Source organism: Apiospora phragmitis (assembly GCF_038363925.1).
Source record: "Apiospora phragmitis strain CBS 135458 chromosome Unknown utg000007l:1.0-2108841.0:1.0-2111359.0, whole genome shotgun sequence".
NCBI classification, from domain to species: domain Eukaryota; kingdom Fungi; phylum Ascomycota; class Sordariomycetes; order Amphisphaeriales; family Apiosporaceae; genus Apiospora; species Apiospora phragmitis.
In genome coordinates this window covers 503,881-520,995 of record NW_027117405.1, presented here as the reverse complement: position 1 = coordinate 520,995, position 17,115 = coordinate 503,881, and the positions used below count along the sequence as shown (strand labels likewise).

Genomic DNA, 17,115 nt, shown 5'->3' with positions numbered 1-17,115 from the left:
GAGTGTATATTAATTCATACTCAGTCCTCTGCAGCAATCACCTTTGCGTCGTCGTGTGCTCCATATTGGGTGACAGTTCCGGAGCGATGATATCTCTTACTCCTTGATTTTAGGAGTCAATGCTCGCGCTTGAACAGACCAATCTGATATCTCATCGCAAATCAGAGTTAACCAGTAGTTGAAAGGGGCACGCATCCATCCGGACAAATGGGCTCATCATATGGCTACTTGGCTATAGAAAGCCCTGACATCCTAACAATTGAACATTTCGAACGGCATCCCGAAGATGCCGGCCCGACATGGAAAAGCCCCGAGAAGGGCATCGAGATCGAGCCGGTTCCATACGGCCGGTAAAGGGTTCCGTGGTCCACCCTTGCACATATGTCATATATTTGGTCGGTACGCCTCGGCTTACTGGGCTGCGTCTACCGAGCTGGGTTTTTGGTCTCTTTGCTTGAAACAAGCTCATGCCAACAATAACTGCCAACATGGTAGTTGAGTATCTCCAGAGTCACATAACCTCGACAGAGCTAGATAACTGCGTCTGTGCTACTGATGTCACCAATACTATTCAATGGGATTTGAGAGGCTGTGTGGGTTTGTTGGATGCCAGATCGGCACTTGAAGGCTCCTTCTTGTGTCTTGGTCTGCAACAGGCGTGTACATTTTAGCAACAATATCCAGCAGGCATCGTCATGATACTGACCGTTTTCATCATCGTTGGACGAGCCAAATCGTTAACAATGAGTTGTGATACCATCTTACTTCTCATTAACCGCCATGGTTGTAGCCCGGGACACAAATCCGACTGCGTGGCAAGATCGACAGTTGCCTCTCAGAGATTCGGAACCGAAGCCTGTCTCGCGTTGAGCAATGGCAGCCAGCGGCGTCTCTAATTCGGTCCGGATGACTCTAGCTTCCTCTTCGCTGCCGCCACAGAGACTCGGTTGCATTCCAGCCTAGGACGATGATCACGCGCAAGAACAAGATTCAAGGGTGTATCCTGTAGGTACGCAAAAATGCGGAGGTAAGCCCTAGAGGACGCGTCTTAAGAGAGGCATATTATCCGGGGAAAGGAGGGAACGAATCACTGGCCGGATACGAATCGAGCGATCGATCGACACTACAAGCCATAGTGGCCGCCGACAGAGAAAGCTTAGGATTCGAGGTCTGGCTGTGTCTGTAGATCGCTGCCGATCTGCCTGATAGCACCTGACACAGCTAGAGATATATTCCGTCAGCCCTACATGCACAGCCCAAGGAAGCTAGCTATATTAATTCATCATCCTGCGCTTAGATAAGCCTTTATTTGCTTCGCTTCTCTTGCCTATACGGGCATCGGTCCTTGTCTCACGGTGGCTTGATGGTAGTTATCAGCAAATGAACAAGACCCAGCCAGTGTTCAAAAGTGATTTCGTAGTCACTGACGACGCAGCTGAAGGGAATTCAGTGGCATGCTTCAATTCGAACGCCTTGTCATGAACTGGTGGCTGTATCCCAGGAAATAATATTAATTCGCGATCTTCTTCGTCCTGATGACTGAACTGACTACCCCAGATTCCGACCTTTTTTTGTGCTTCTATGTATAGCCACAACGAGCTAAAACTTGGCTGGGTTCATTTCTCCTTGTAATATACTATACTTATATAATTAGCAGATAGGTTAGCGTGTCGATTGGACGATGAATATCACAGGGGCAATTCAGGCTCCCTCACGAGTAAGTAATTAAATCACACTGCTATAATTAATTATCCAGCTCACCGATAGGATCAATTTGCATGCCAAATGGCTTGTTCATTCGTTCTAGAACAGCGACGCCCGGTTGTGGCAGCTGGCTGTTTCAGCGAACATTGCAGGAGAAACGGGAGAGAAGGCAAGGCAAGCAGTCGCGGACATGGCAACCAGATATAGACTATGACCAGTATGGGATGGGCAAAATGTCCGTTGGGCTGTTTAGCGCCGAGACTAGTTGCTTCTTGCTCATTAATGCGCCTCTGCGTCGACCGGGTTGGCCCCTTTGTGAATCTCCGCCGTTTTAGTTAGATTGCTAGCGTTTCAGGTCGCGAGCCCAACCGACCCCATCCTTATGCTGTCATCTGCCTATTCTTACACGACACCCTCTCCCGACTTCATCCCTCATAGGCTATCATGGCCTTGTGGATCCGGTCAGTTAGGCTGGCGGAAATCCCGTCACCTGTACGTATTCCTTACCCAGACGCCTAACAGTCCGGCAGTAACAGTAAATATGGAACACCCCCGACATACGGCCACCGCCATTATTAATTAGCCGGGTTCGGTATACAGCCATGGCTCATGGTGCTTCCACTACCATTCGATCGGCAAACCCGTTTAGCCTGATCTTTTCCCCAGCATCAGGGCATAGTGACTTGCAAGGGAGAAGAACAAAACAACTAGTCGATCACAGGGCCAGGGGACTACCCTGCGCCGTCGACTTCGAGAAACATTCCCGTTAGCTCTGGAATCCAAGTTGGAGGCATTCATGCGCGCTCCGACGACTCCACCGCTGACCAACTTCTTGAGCCTTTGATATGCCTTGGCCCATTCCCCCGATTTTGCTTGACATGATGTTGCACCACGCCGTTGCTCTCCCCTTTTAAACCAGTAGAGAGAGAGAGAGAGAGAGAGAGAGAGAGAGAGAGAGAGACAAACAATACGCAACGATGTCGGCGCTGGTTCCGCCCTCTACGATGGACGCAGGCCCGTACATCCTCGGGATCAGCTGGTCTCTGGTCGGCCTATCCGCCCTCTTCCTCATACTTCGCCTATATGTCAAGTGGACGAGGCACAGGGGCCTCTGGTGGGACGATCATGTCGTGGTGGCATCTTGGGTAAGCAATCCCGGGACTGTTTTGTTTATATGGTATAATATGAAGGGCAGCCAGCTAACGTTTCTCTTAATCGTCACCTACAGATAATGATGTTCTGCAATGTGGCAATCCTCACATACGGTGTCAGCTTGGGCTTTGGTCAACATATCACCGAGATATCCACCATCACCGCCACCAATCTACAGTTCCTGGTCTACCTCGCCTCTGTCTTCTCGCTCCTCGGCGCGGCGTGGTCCAAGACGTCGTTCGCGCTGACGCTCATACGCATCACCGAGGGGTCCCTGCGGACGGCCATCTGGGTCGTCATCGCGTCCATCAACATGGTGCTCGCCGCCAACGCCGTCCTGCCCTTCCTCCGCTGCTCGCCGGTGGAGCGAAACTGGGACCTCCTGATGGTCGAGGGCGAGTGCTGGGACGCCGACATCTCGCTCTCGTTCAGCATGTTCGCCGCGGCCTTCTCAGGCGCCATGGATGTCCTCCTGGTCTTGGTTCCTTGGGTCGTCATCACGAAGACGCAGATGAACAGCAAGGAGAAGCTCGGCGTTGCCACTTGCATGAGTCTTGGTCTCCTGTAAGTTTGAGGCCCTTTCCCCACCCTGACTGATTACTTGCACAAAAGTGATGAACAGTGATGGCTAATCCGAAATTCGCTTCCACCAAATATAGTGCGGGCGCTACGGCTTTCATCCGCTGCTCCAAGATCCCGCTCCTAGCTAAACCGGACTTGAGCTTCGAGGACGGCCACCTAGCCATCTGGACCATCACCGAGATCACGACGACCATCGTCGCCGCCTCGATCCCGGTCCTGCGCGTCTTCTACCGCGACATACGCCCCTCCTACGGCCGCCGCAAGTCGTACATCATGTCGACGTTCGACGGGACCTTCCCGAGCGCGTCCAACATCAAGCACGGGCTCTCGCGCACCGCCACCATCATCACGAGCGCCAACCGCAAGTGCCGAAACGGCAAGAACAAGCCCCAGCAGTTCTGCCCCGAGGCCGCCGAGTTCGGCTCCGACAGCGACGGCAAGATCGTCCAGGTGCAGACCGTCACTGTCGACTACGACGTCCAGAGCCTGCGGTCCAGCCGGTTGGGGTTGGGGCCGAAGCCGGGGCAGACGGCTGGGTTCGATGTGGACGCGTTGCCGCCCAGGGCAAAGTTACCGGAACCCTAAATTTTTTATACATGTTGTGTAGCAAGGATGATTCATCGTCAACCCAATGCTAGGGTGTTTCTCCAACGGTACCATGATGGGTCTTCTGCATCTGTTGTTAGGGAAGTGCTGTACGGATATGTGTGTTACTAGTAGCTTCTGTCTTATAGAAATTTGTATATAACTGCTGTAGCCCGGGGGAAGAGGAAACGTACTATACATATATGGTAATACTTAAAGCAATTACCCAGTCCCACTTGATATTTCTCGCGGCCTACGCTTTGGTCACATATAAGTGACGTTCTATAATAGCTGGTACTTTCTGTCAAGTAAGTCTGAGTAGAAGTGCAGCAGCAGCTTCATGTTCTCAAGCGGGCAATGGCTATTCCATTTCATACCCCTACGGTTTGACAAACATGGCATAATCCACGGCCGCCACATTGTCACCAAGACGGGAACGTCTGCCATGCGTCTCCTTATCACTCCAGGACGTCCAAGTTGGCAAACGCTCTACTTGTCCACGCGCCAGAAGTCTGCGCCGCCTGCAAGAGTCCCTTCTCCTTGCAAGCCGGGAGCTTCGACTCGGCATAACCAAGCATCTCCCGCTTCCACTTGTCGAACATACCCCCCATACCCCCGGGCATGGCGGCAAACATCCCAAGGCATCCGTCCAGCAGCTGGAGGACGACGATCCCCTTGAGGCTGGCACACCGGGAGGACAAATGGGCGTCGAGCGACGCCCACAGCGGCGCCGCCGCGCTTTCCCGCTCCTTGTCCTTCTCGAGGACGGCGGGCCCGGTGTTGAGGAAGACGTACTCCAGCGAGGAGGTGGGGGCAGACTGCACGGTTTGCACCGTATTGGCCAGGACCGGTTCGCACGTCGCGTAGGACGATATGTCGAGGCTGAGGTTGCGGAGCGACTTGAGGTGGCCGAGGTCAAAGATCGATACTGGAAAGTTTGGTCAGTAACTACTACGTACGTGTGTTCCTCGTGTGCGATGGGAGGTGGGGTTTCGAGAAGTACCTTCGTTGCTCAGGGATAAGGCCAGCGAACGCAGCGAAGGCGCAGCTCGATTGATCAGCTTGGACGTCATAATATCTTGGTCCGTGGAACCCAAGACCAGCGTCTTGAGGTCTTCGATGGAGGGTCGTTGAAGTACCAGCGGCATAAGGACCGTCCATGTCACTGAGCTCCGTCCAAACACGACAAAATGCCCAAGCTGGTTCATGCAGAACTGGGGAGAGGCCTCGAGATCCGTGTCGTTCCTACTGCTGGCAGCATCGGCTTCTTCCCTTTCTTCCGACGCGGTAAACTTGAACGATCCCAACCCCAGGAACTTTAGGTTAGGGTTGCCCATAAGAAAATGAATCAGCATCGAGGCGTCAGTGGCCTCTATATGCCCCGCCACCAAAGTCGCCGTCACCATGCCAGGCCGCAGGATCTGGCCCTGCAGAGCCGGTGGAAATTTCGTGAGATCCAAGTACCGGATATGGAGGGACGAGACCGTCTGAAAATGCGTCATGAGGGCCACGACCCCGTCCTGCCACTCTCGAGTCTCCTCCTCGTCTCGGTCTCCCACCTCCTCGGACTCGGCGATCACGATTCCGCCCACGTGTCTCGGTATGCTCGTGCTCCCGGATCTCAGACAGTCGACCAGCTTCTCCGGCACGTACCCGTCCAGGCTCAGGGTGATGCCGCTCCAGTAGGCTTCCCTGGACGGCGCCAACCATGCGCGGCACACCAGCGCCGTGTTTCCTTGGTCTTGTGTGGGGACATGGCCAAGGATCTGGCGTTGAAGTTCCAACGCGAGCGAGGTGATGGGCATTGTGCGTATATGTGTGTGCGCGTGTGTGGTCCAGGGATGCCTTAAACGTCGTCTTGTTTTATCCCGTGGTTATGAGAGCCAGATGGTTAGACACCAACTTAAGTATCCTCAAGGCTGGAGCCTGGAAGCCCGTGTGGGGAGGTTGGCTATTTATAGAACCATGTCATCCATGGCTGGAGCCACCGGTCCATAACTAGTCACCCTTAGCTTGATAGGGCTAGTATTGTGACCCCTTTTGCGAGCACAGCAGCTAGTCTTACTACTACACAATGACTTGGCGGTGGTGTCTTGCATATTCCAGTTTGAGGCCAGTGTTCCATAAGGAAACAAAACCATGAGTATGGCTTATTCTATTCTTCGTCCTCCCAGTCTTTCACACTAGGCCCAAACGCCTCTATAATCGAAAAGCCTGTAGAACCGCCTTCCTCGGAGACCGTCATCCGCCTCAAGGCCGCGGCCGCGGCCTTCAGGTTGAACCCCCTGGCCGCATACGCCTTCTTCTCGCACAGCTCCCACAGGGCCGCGCCCGCATGCTCCATCCACTGTGCCGCGGCCAGGACGCAGGGCGCGCTCCTGTCGGCCTGCTTGTTGTAGGGCCAGCGGAGGCCGAGGAACGCGTCCATGACGAGGGCGCAGAACCGGGTCGTGTCTACCACGCCGCGCGCTAACACGCGGGCCAGGAAAGCGGAGAAGTTGACGTGTTCGGGCGGGTGCGCGGGACCTGCGTCTTCGGACTCGCACATGCCCACGACGATGGCCTGTTGTCAATGACTGCCGAACACACACGCGCGCACAAAGTATGGCTGGGACAACGGAGAAGACTACTAACCGTGGTCGAGCAGGCGCATAGATTGGCAAAATCGATCGTTCTGCCGGTCGTCCTCCCAGGAGGTGTGTTCTACTGCATCGCCGTGTGCTGAGATGTACTGGACACTATGGGGTGGAAGGCGCCATAGCTCCTGGAGGAAGCTGACGAGGCGGTCTTGGCCACTGTGGTTGTGCGGAACAGCCATGGCAGCTTAGCCGATGGTTCTCCAAAGATATTCGGTCCATCCTGGCGGGTTGGGAAATGTTACCGTATCTTCATCACCGTCTTCGGGTTCGTTGTTTTTTAGGGATGCGGAATGTGCCTCGTATCCTCTCTGACAATCTCTGACGATAAGCCTGTCGATCTCCTGAGCGACAATGGCGGCTTCGGCTTTGCCGTCGACAAGGTCTTGCAGTGCGGCTTTGAGCTGCCTGTCGGCCTCGTCGTCATCAGGCTCAATCAGACCCAGATTTAGAGGCGTGGAAGCGTCTTATGCGATATTATTATGACAGACTCGAAGGATCAATAGGCAGATAGGTCTATGGGTGGCTTAGTAGCGTGCCTGCCTCGACTCACCACTCCACTTGAGGCTATAAAGGATGGGGCTTAGGCAGCACGATATATGCTGGGAGTCATCGACAAATGAGAAACCTACCTGGGCAAGTATGGCGCTGGACGTCGCCGATTATCCTAATCCAAGTCGCTCTATGGGATCTCGTAGACGTTGGGGTAATGCTTCTCGTCGGGTCTGCGTCTCGTTTAAAAATACAGTGTTCTTAACCTAGAATGGGGGCCAGGGGGGGTGATCGTATCTCTGTGTGGAGGGCAGTTGTGTGATTGGGTCGGGATGAAAGGTTTCCCACATTTCCTACGCCAATACAACCTACCATTTCAAAAGGATCAGATGACAAGGATTCGGCCGTGGTGAATTCCGGAACCCTGGGACGCTGACGCTGGTCAAGTGCGAATACAGACGGTAGGAGAAGCCCAAGTTACTGTAATAACACTACCGTCAACCTTCTCGACAAAGCGTAAGTACCCTCCTGGATTCTACTGTGCCCTCTAAACGAGCATTGTGTTACCAGCGCAGCCTCATCCGCTGACCAAGAGCCACTTGTCAAATTCTGGCCCGTCCGGAGCTTTTCGAGACCATACACCAAGTACATGGATCATGTCAGCTACTTTCTCACGCCAAACCTGATAAATCGGTATCCCACCCAGACTTGAACCGCTATCAGCTACCATAGATGCACAGATGGGTAGGTTAGCCTAAGCAGTGTGGGCGACAATTGCAATTAGGAGGGGTACTCCTGTATTATGTTCTGACCCTATATCAGATACCCCCCAATACTTGCCTTACAGAGTCGGAAGACCAGGAGTTCAGCATTCGAGCAATACGGGGCCAAGGGACGACGCGAATCGCGACAATCTCGAAGACCCTTTAACGACACAAAGTACATCTTCTCTGCTTCCTAACCCCTGGGACGAGCTCGACGACGACGCTGACCCCGAGGTGAAGGACGACAGCGTCTACCTGGGCTCTGGCATCATAAACAATCCATCAAGATCCCCAAAGTTCGATTACGTTGCAGGATCCCGGGTACAGAGGAGAGATACTTCAAGATATGATGACGCCGACAGACGGGTTCAATCAATTATGCAAGAAGCTGCATTAACCAATGCCGCCTCGTTGTCTGATCTTGGGTTGGCTCTCGCACAACCAGGCGTTGGCAACACTCGACTAGTCTCAACCGTGTCCGCATCAGATACTTCTTTCCGGCCAAAGCCATATTTCTGGGAGGCCTTGGACGAACCGTAAGAAGGATAACTACCCTAACAAGATCAAGGATTCACTGACCGAGCTTTTCAGGGATGCGACGGTACCAGACCCAATGGGCAGTTGGCCGTCGAGGCTTCTGTACATCCCCGAGTGGCTATCATACAGGTGGGCGAAGGGGAACTCCTATGGTGGATTCAAGGAGCCAAAGCATGCCGTATTGTCCTATACCTGGGGCCGCTGGGAGCTGCGTTGCGACCATCAACCCCCATGCCCCTCACTTCCCGTGAAGGGTATCACTTGGAAGATCCCTTCAATCTGCCCGAAGCTTTTCTCAGTTGACACGTTCAAGAACGCCCTCATGCGAGTGGCAAAGGAGGCATACCTTGACTTCGTTTGGGTCGACATTGCGTGCATCGATCAGAACCTGGGCTCCGAAGAGAAGGCGAGAGAGATTGGCAGACAGGCCAAGATTTTCCGAGGTGCCCATCAAGCTTTTGTTGTGCCACTGGCGATGGTGACAAGTTACAAGAAAAGCACCTTGGGTGTATGGCTACTTTCAGGGCAAGCGGTGCCTCTTCGAACCTCTCGTAGAGGCCTGGCAGTTCGTCTCGGAGTTCGACGCAAGCGGTCAGAAGAGAAAGTACCACCCGAGCCCGGTCCGCGTGTCCCTGGATATCACGGCAGTGCTGAACAGTGTGAGGCTCCAGGCGCACCACTCCTTGAAGGACGTTCCCGAGGACAAGCAGCTTGACCTTGCCCATACTATAAGCGCCATTTCCAAAGACCTTCATCGTAACATTTCCGTCCTGCACCTAGGCACGGTGATGCAGCGGCAACATGGGACCGTTCGGTCAACGGCCGTGGGCGTTATCGTCATGGACCTTCCCGACAGATGCATTGGAGGGTGGAAGAAGCGCCTAGGAATATGCCTTTGGGACGTTTTCCGGCCTACACCTTCGGATTCAAAGGCATACCGGGAGGCTGCCAATGTTTTATCTGGGGCATCTACCACATGGAATGAAGATGACTGCCTTTTCGGATAAGTCCCAGGAAGCCGTAGGTACACTTGTGAAACTCCGGAATGCCATGTGAAGAACTTATCTACGCTCATGCATTCTTGCATTGATGATTTTGGAGTTGAGATATGCTAAATATGCTTACATAGCATAATAGTGATCTACTGAAAGGAGCCTCTCCACCAGGGAGGGCTCTAGGCGTAATGGCAACACCTTGGCCATCTTCCATTTCTTCCCGGTCTCGGGCGTGAAGCTCGAGATATGGGCATAACACGCTTTTTGGAGTGTCCATGATGAGGAGGACCAAGACGCTGGTTCTCCTACGGAACTATGAAGCAAATCCTATTATAACAAGGCCGTGTTGTCGTCCTTTCGGTCTCCCCATCGTTCACCTCACTCAGCCCTTGAATGGAGCAAATGAGCTTTGCGCTGCGATAGTACGATGCTTAATAACATCCTTCAGTGTAAAGTGGTGCCCTAAATCCATGTAAAATGAGAGAGCAACATGGCCGCCCCAGCATTCATGCTTTCGGGTATGAAAGTGTAGCACTTGCCTATCCAGTCCGCCTTTCGATCCGAGATGAAGCGGTCGGAATATTGCATCGCACACGAGTGAGGACCAAATTCAGACACAGGCCGGCGACTCAAGTCGATGCCGGGGAAAGACAGCTTGCGGTTCGCAGTGGCGGTGGTGAATGACATATCCCGCGATCCCGCCAAACGAGACAGGAGGACGGCCAAGGCCGCGTGTGCTGCGCGCGAAAGGGAGGGATAGGAGGCTCGGCCCGTCCCGTTCACCGCAACATGGAAGACTTCTTTTCCACGAGTTGGCACTCGCCAAAAACGGCGGCAGGATATGTCGATCGCTGTGCCCTTGCCATCTGCCTGGTTTGGTCATGGATGAGGGTCCTCGCTTGCTATGCTGCTTTTGCAGAGGTCCTGAGATGGTTCAGCATCTAGGTTGCGACCCTCCTGGTATGTAGTGATTCTAAGCTGAAGAAGCCCGTGGTTCTTTTATTTGAGTGTTAATTGTGTAAATTCGTCGGGACTGCTGGTTCGATGGCTCTTTCCGATGGATGGAGGGGGCCAGAAACGACTATACGCTCAGAAAATTTCCTGATACTCTAAATACATAACTTCTCATGTCTCTCCCGTCGACAAGCCCTTAGCTTCTTTCCCGGGAGGTCTTCTTATCCTCCCGCTGCTGTTGGCTCTTGGCTCCCAGCATCTAGCATGCGAGGGCCCCGTACTGGTTCCGGGTCGCCTCCCACCAGGTGGACGAGAGCATGCCTTTGTTACAAGTGTCAGGGACGGTGAAGCGCCACTCGAGGTGGCCGTTGGTCCCGCCGCACCAGCTACCACTGACGCCGACGCAGTCGGCGAAGCGCTTCAAGTTATCCCAGAGACCGCCGCAGGTGCCCGGGATGTCCCCCACGCTGTTGGCCGTGATTACCCACCCCTCGAAGCCGCTTCCCCTGCAGGTGACCGCGAGGGGAGGCAGCCGGGGCCAGGGCGAGGAGCAGGGCGGCGGTGGTGGTGCTGGCGAACTGCATGATGATGGTGGCTGGTTGGAGAAGTCTGGACAGACGGACAAACAGGTCAATATACAACGTGTAGGTTTTGGGGGAAGGGGAGAGATGTGTAGACTTACTCTTGATGCTTGGTCAATGAAGATTGGTAGTAAGGTTGGTAGAGTCTTGATGTCTTGAAGATGAGGATGAGGGGAGTGTAGAAAGAAGTCGGGATGACCAAGGAACTATATACCTGTGCCCATGGAGGCGAAATGACCTTATTCTCTGTTGGCTGCAAGGTTTCTTCTGGCAGAGAAGCCGTGCTTCTTGCTCAGGGTCTTGCTCTGAAGTTGTCGCCTGTTCGACCCGCTCGGCTGCATCGCCGGAGTGATCATTATAGGCTCGGATGATCCACCGGACTCTGAGCGGTTGGTCAGGGCTGTGCTACGCCGCATTGGAGGGTCCAAGTATGCGGTTATTGGGTTTGGTTATGCCGGACTAATGATATCGAATAGGCAACTGCGGAAGTCGCATGGCGATATACTCGTAAGGCCCCACACAACTCGTATTAACTGCGGCACAGGTCTTGGTTGCGGCACAGGTGTTGCGGTTGCGGCACAGGTTTTGACTGCGGCACAGGTGTTCCAGAATCGGATGTTATGCCCGGTCCTTCGTCTTTGCTGGGTAGGCTTTCGTTGTCGCTTAACATCGGTGGGGTCGAAGTTGAGGAATACAACTTATCATCGTACCAGTATCACTAGAAGAGAAGTATAAAAGCCCCTTCATCTGTCGACATATTCCAGTAAAAACTTCTCATCTCAAACACACATACACACACACACACATCTCCCACTTGCAAATCATCATCTTCCAGATCACCATCTTCAGAATGCAGTTCACCACCACCACCACCACCACCTCCTCTGCCGTCGTCCTCGCCGCTCTGGCAGGCTTTCCCTCCCTAGCTGCTGCTGTCGGCTGCACTCGGAAACTCGTCGGCGGTGTTGCCGCTTTTCAATACACCATCTTTGACGTGCCCGGTGTCACTGACCCCAATGGTCTGTGCAACGGCCTCCGAGACAATCTCCACCCCTTTGGGCAGTGTGCAGAAAGCCAGTTCGATTGCCGCATGGTCGGTAATAGGTTTGAGTGGCAGCTTGTCGTCCCGGACAGCTGTAATAACGGTATGATCGCGTCGGCTTGGTGGGAGGCGACCAAGAACAACTTTGGCGCCATTCCCAAATGTACCGAAATTTGTAAGTTTTTATAAACCTCTCTATTATTCCTCTGTGGACAGGGTAGCGTGCTGACGGCGTCTAGGATGATGAGGAGAAAGTAACTACTGGTACTCGGGTGGGCCAGAGGGTTGATGCTGGGAGATAGTCGAGACATATTGGGAAGAGAAACATAGACTCGTTTTTAATAAAAGCCATACAAGACCATGAGAGGCTCAATTAGTTACGTCAATGTCGTTGAGACAACCTTTGGTCTGCGTAGTGCCACTAGGCAATGCAACCCAAGGTAGTACTAACCAGCTGGTAACGAATGCCACACGCATGGAGCGCCAAGGCCAACTATACGCATCCAAATAAAGTTCCCTCCTCTTGTTAATATAAATCGGATAGTCTCGGATATAGCCGGGTCGACGACTTTGCCGCGGCGGAATGCTAGAGCAGACCCGGCTTGGTCCGCACCGTGATCATTGGGAGACCAGTCTCAGACTCGGGACGACCCGTGATTACACTCCTGTGGTTGCTCATCCTAGCTAGTGCGACGCCAGCCGTCAATGGTTACTGCCTGCTGGGACTGCGTCAGGGGCACGGATTGGCCAATCCTGGGTGTCGAGAACTGCCCTGCGGAAGGATTGATCCCTGTATCACCGGCCATCTGATCTTGTGCCATTGTTGACGTTGTCTGAATTCGTGCGCTTCTCGGACTACAACTGCTTCTTCTTTAACGGGGGCCGGCTTGCTTCTCGTTTTGGCTATGGCTGGGCGCCTCAAGAGCGCGCATGCGCTATGCTAACAACCCGTCGGATCCAGCCACGCCACACAGGGGTCGTCACCGGATCATGAGCGAGGAGGGCGAATACGGTAACTGAGACCGTGCCGCGCTGCCCCGCCGCCATCTTCAAGATCTTGCTCCCCTACCCGCCCACTACAGGTGGTCGCACAGGCGGAGAGGACTGTGCAACGAGGCGTATAAGAAAGAAGGAGGGGAGGGGCAGTGATGGCCATGAAAGAAAGACGTCTTTCGTTACTCCATTTACTGCTGTTTGCCCGTCTGCAGAAGGTTCACGATACTGCGCAGGCAAGAAGTTCGCCTAGTTAGAGATGGTCACGAGGGCGACCTATATATTAGTGCCCTGCTCGCCCACGTGCATAGTCCCGGGAGCTGATAATAATAATAATAATAATAATAATAATAATAATAATAATAATAATAATAATAATAATAATAATAATAATAATAATAATAATAATAATAATAATAATAATAATAATAATAATAATAATAATAATAATAATAATAATAATAATAATAATAATAATAATAATAATAATAATAATAATAATAATAATAATAATAATAATAATAATAATAATAATAATAATAATAATAATAATAATAATAATAATAATAATAATAATAATAATAATAATAATAATAATAATAATAATAATAATAATAATAATAATAATAATAATAATAATAATAATAATAATAATAATAATAATAATAATAATAATAATAATAATAATAATAATAATAATAATAATAATAATAATAATAATAATAATAATAATAATAATAATAATAATAATAATAATAATAATAATAATAATAATAATAATAATAATAATAATAATAATAATAATAATAATAATAATAATAATAATAATAATAATAATAATAATGAGATGTAACGAACGCTATCTGGGTTCTAAAAGAAACCTAGTAAGACGTACTGGGGTTTATGTTGGCAATACGAGAGAGTATCTAAACGTGCGATAGAAGTCGCTTCTACCGATACAATGGGTAATAGCTCGTAGGAATAAAGATGACGGACGCACTCCTTATAGCGAGAAATACTGTCCAGCATAATATAATTCCACCCCTTCTCTAAACAAAGAGAGCACGGCATGGCCTCGAAACCAAATTCGTCGAGAAGAGCGACCAGGTTATAACGCTGTTCAGTTTTTTTAAACTTTGTACGAGGAACAGATTTTTTAACTCGATTTAATATAATAAGTAAATATTATAATAAAAAAGTATAACGAAGGGAAGGAAGAACTTACTAGGCCCTAATACGATAGGCGGGTAAAAATATTTAAGAGAATTTAGCGCTTCGAGGATAAAGTAATTAAAAAAGGGAAAATAATATTACGACCTGACCTAATTATACGGTTAAAACTTATAAATTATTAGGCCGGATTTATAATACCCCGCTTAAGCTACGATATTACGGCCACCGACCGCGTTATTAACTACGCTAATATAAACTTACTTATATTATAAAAGCGCACGGCGATCACGACGACGGTATCTTAAATAGCAGCAGGTTAGATACGATTTAAAAAAGTAGTAAAAATAACGTTACGTAAGGGATTACGGGGATTATTAAGAATAACGAAGTGAGCCGGTAATTTAATTAATAAAGGAATTACTTAAATTATTAGAATATAAGAGTAAATTAAATAATTTAACGGATTAATAAGGGAAGAGATTAAATATATAACGATAAATATTCTCTATATATTTTATATAAATATTTTTAAAACTTACGCCTTTCCGTTATCTTTATTCTTATAAACTATTACTTATTATATTAATAGAAGCGATTTTTATCGCACGTTTAGATACTTTTTCGTATTATTAATATAAACCTTAATATGTTTTATTAAGTTTTTTTAAAAACTTAGATAGCGTTCGTTATATTTTGATTACTCTTGTTTTTACGAGTTATTACTTAGATCCTTAAGTAATAGTATTATAGGAACTATGTCTATACCTGGCCCTAGTAACACCGTCCAATAAGGAAAAACTCCTATCGCTACCCCTAATACCTCTCAACGGGACCCTACTATAGACATTAATAGCGACGATAGTAATAATGAACTTACCCGATAAGTATTAATTAAACGAATTAAGGAACTCGAGTAGGAGAGCGTTAATTATTAATATTATTACGTTAAGCTTAAGAAGGAGCGTAACGAGCTCTTAACTAAAAGTACTTTAAGATAAACACCCTATAATATTAATAAGTTATATAAAGAAGTGCGTCTTTTTTATATAATTATTAATATTATCTAGACCCTTATTATATTAAAAAAGGGTATAAAAATTAATATGTTAACACTTTTTAACGGAATAAGCGGAAATTTCTAAGGCTTTTTTATTTAAATTAAAGCCTATTAATAATTTTATAAAGAGACGTTCTAAAACGCTACCTAACGAGTTATCCATGCCGCCTCGTTTTTTAAAAATAAAGTACTCGCTTAGTTTAAACCTTATTTAAACGAATTTATAAAAAACGACTAATAAGTTAAGTTATGCTGCATAGAGGTATAACGTATTTTCAAAAGTTACGACGGTCTTAAATAAACCTTTAAATTATTTTTCTAAAACCTCGATAAAAAGTGATAGGCGGAGAAAGAACTTAAAACCTTTAAATAAAAAGGATTAGCCGCTTTTTACATAGCCGAGTTCCGGCGTATTATAGCTCGATTAAACTGTATCGAAACTACGAAAATTATAATATATTATCGAGGATTAAAGAATAATATTAAAAATAAACTTAGCCGGCTTAACGCCCCTAATAACTTCCTTTCGTATATAGAATTTATTATTAAAATTAATATTTATATATATAAACGACGCCGTAAGAAATAAGGCGGACCTTAGCGGTAGACTAGTCGAATTTAAGCTAATACGGGGCGACCACGTTAATATAATTATATATCGCCTAAGAATATTACGATATATAACTATTATAGTAAGCTTATAAACTTCGACGTTACTAAATACGATAAATAAGATAAAAAACTATGCGGTATTTATTATAACTATTAAAAACTAGGATATTATATTCGAAAATATTAAAGAAGGATTTCCGACGAGTTTTAAACGAACGATAAGTTAACGCTATTAAAGTAAAAAATACCCTTATAATAATTATTAAAAATAATAACGTTATTATTAAATACGATAGCCTATCCTAAATAGCTTATTATAACGATAAGTATACTTCTTATTTAACGGATAAAGAAAGTACCGGATAGTTCCTTAAAGCCCCGGAGGTAAGAAAGACTATAGCCGAAGCGTCGCAATAATACGAAGGGAACGATCCCTCCTTTACAACGAAAATAGTAATTCAATAAACGATACTACGAGCTAGCTAAAATAACCTATAAATTACGAACGCTTAGTAAGTATGCTAATAAATAAACTAATATACGAGATCGCTAAGTTTAGAGATTTAAAGACCGATAGATGGTTAGTTATCCCTAATATTCCTTACCCCGACTCGAAACACCTACGCTAAATACTTATCACGGCTAAGTTTAATTAAGGAATCTATAATAACTACGCTATAAAAGACAACCTACGAATTTCCCCTACATACGAAGGATACTTCACGCTTTTATGGATCTCGTGCGTGCACGACGCTTATATAGAACACCTCGCGGAGAAACTTAAGCACGAATAGTTTCCCCGAAGGATTAGTAAATAACTTATTACGTAACCATACCCGGGTTATATTATTAAAAAAATCTGAATATCGATCCCCGATAAACGACGCGCGTACTTATTAGTATAAAAAGACCTACGGTGGCTACGATAATGCCACTTAGAAGGATGAGATTAAAAGGAGTACTTCGAGGACTAATACCTTAAACACGCCTAAGAAAAATCGCGAGCTTATAAACGTTTAAAAGAGAGCGCCTAACACTTTTAAGACGTATAAGTATATACCCGATAAAAGAACCCTTTTAATATATTAAAGAATTTATAAAACGTTTATAAATTACCGCGAACTGAATAAACTTTCGAATTACCCGAAGAACCCGTATCTTAAATATTAAGAATAGTACTTTATATAAAAAAAAGTATAAAAATACCCTTACTAATATACTAAGAAGCGCCCTATATAGAACGGAGGGAGCGATAG

The 17,115-nt window shown here is 47.9% G+C and overlaps 6 protein-coding genes across 6 annotated transcripts; 3 read left to right on the top strand and 3 right to left on the bottom strand.

Annotated features, from left to right (window-relative positions):
- Positions 1-2,681: 2,681 nt before the first annotated feature.
- Positions 2,682-4,023, top strand: PG994_007124 (uncharacterized protein; the record flags this gene model as incomplete). The annotated part of the gene is made up of 3 exons (XM_066858533.1): positions 2,682-2,849; positions 2,933-3,420; positions 3,516-4,023. The coding sequence occupies 3 exons, from the start codon at positions 2,682-2,684 to the stop codon at positions 4,021-4,023; spliced, it is 1,164 nt and encodes a 387-aa protein (XP_066715475.1).
- Positions 4,024-4,481: 458 nt separating this feature from the next.
- Positions 4,482-5,828, bottom strand: PG994_007123 (uncharacterized protein; the record flags this gene model as incomplete). Its single annotated transcript, XM_066858532.1, has 2 exons — positions 4,482-4,951; positions 5,027-5,828. The coding sequence occupies 2 exons, from the start codon at positions 5,826-5,828 to the stop codon at positions 4,482-4,484; spliced, it is 1,272 nt and encodes a 423-aa protein (XP_066715474.1).
- Positions 5,829-6,178: 350 nt separating this feature from the next.
- On the bottom strand, positions 6,179-6,841 carry PG994_007122 (uncharacterized protein; the record flags this gene model as incomplete). Its single annotated transcript, XM_066858531.1, has 2 exons — positions 6,179-6,549; positions 6,658-6,841. The coding sequence occupies 2 exons, from the start codon at positions 6,839-6,841 to the stop codon at positions 6,179-6,181; spliced, it is 555 nt and encodes a 184-aa protein (XP_066715473.1).
- Positions 6,842-7,891: 1,050 nt separating this feature from the next.
- On the top strand, positions 7,892-9,167 carry PG994_007121 (uncharacterized protein; the record flags this gene model as incomplete). Its single annotated transcript, XM_066858530.1, has 3 exons — positions 7,892-7,895; positions 7,974-8,451; positions 8,507-9,167. The coding sequence occupies 3 exons, from the start codon at positions 7,892-7,894 to the stop codon at positions 9,165-9,167; spliced, it is 1,143 nt and encodes a 380-aa protein (XP_066715472.1).
- A 1,493-nt stretch (positions 9,168-10,660) lies between these two features.
- PG994_007120 (uncharacterized protein) lies at positions 10,661-11,206 on the bottom strand (the record flags this gene model as incomplete). The annotated part of the gene is made up of 2 exons (XM_066858529.1): positions 10,661-10,971; positions 11,197-11,206. 2 exons carry the CDS (start codon positions 11,204-11,206, stop codon positions 10,661-10,663), a joined length of 321 nt encoding a protein of 106 aa, XP_066715471.1.
- A 626-nt stretch (positions 11,207-11,832) lies between these two features.
- PG994_007119 (uncharacterized protein) lies at positions 11,833-12,834 on the top strand (the record flags this gene model as incomplete). Its single annotated transcript, XM_066858528.1, has 2 exons — positions 11,833-12,199; positions 12,713-12,834. 2 exons carry the CDS (start codon positions 11,833-11,835, stop codon positions 12,832-12,834), a joined length of 489 nt encoding a protein of 162 aa, XP_066715470.1.
- Positions 12,835-17,115: the final 4,281 nt, after the last annotated feature.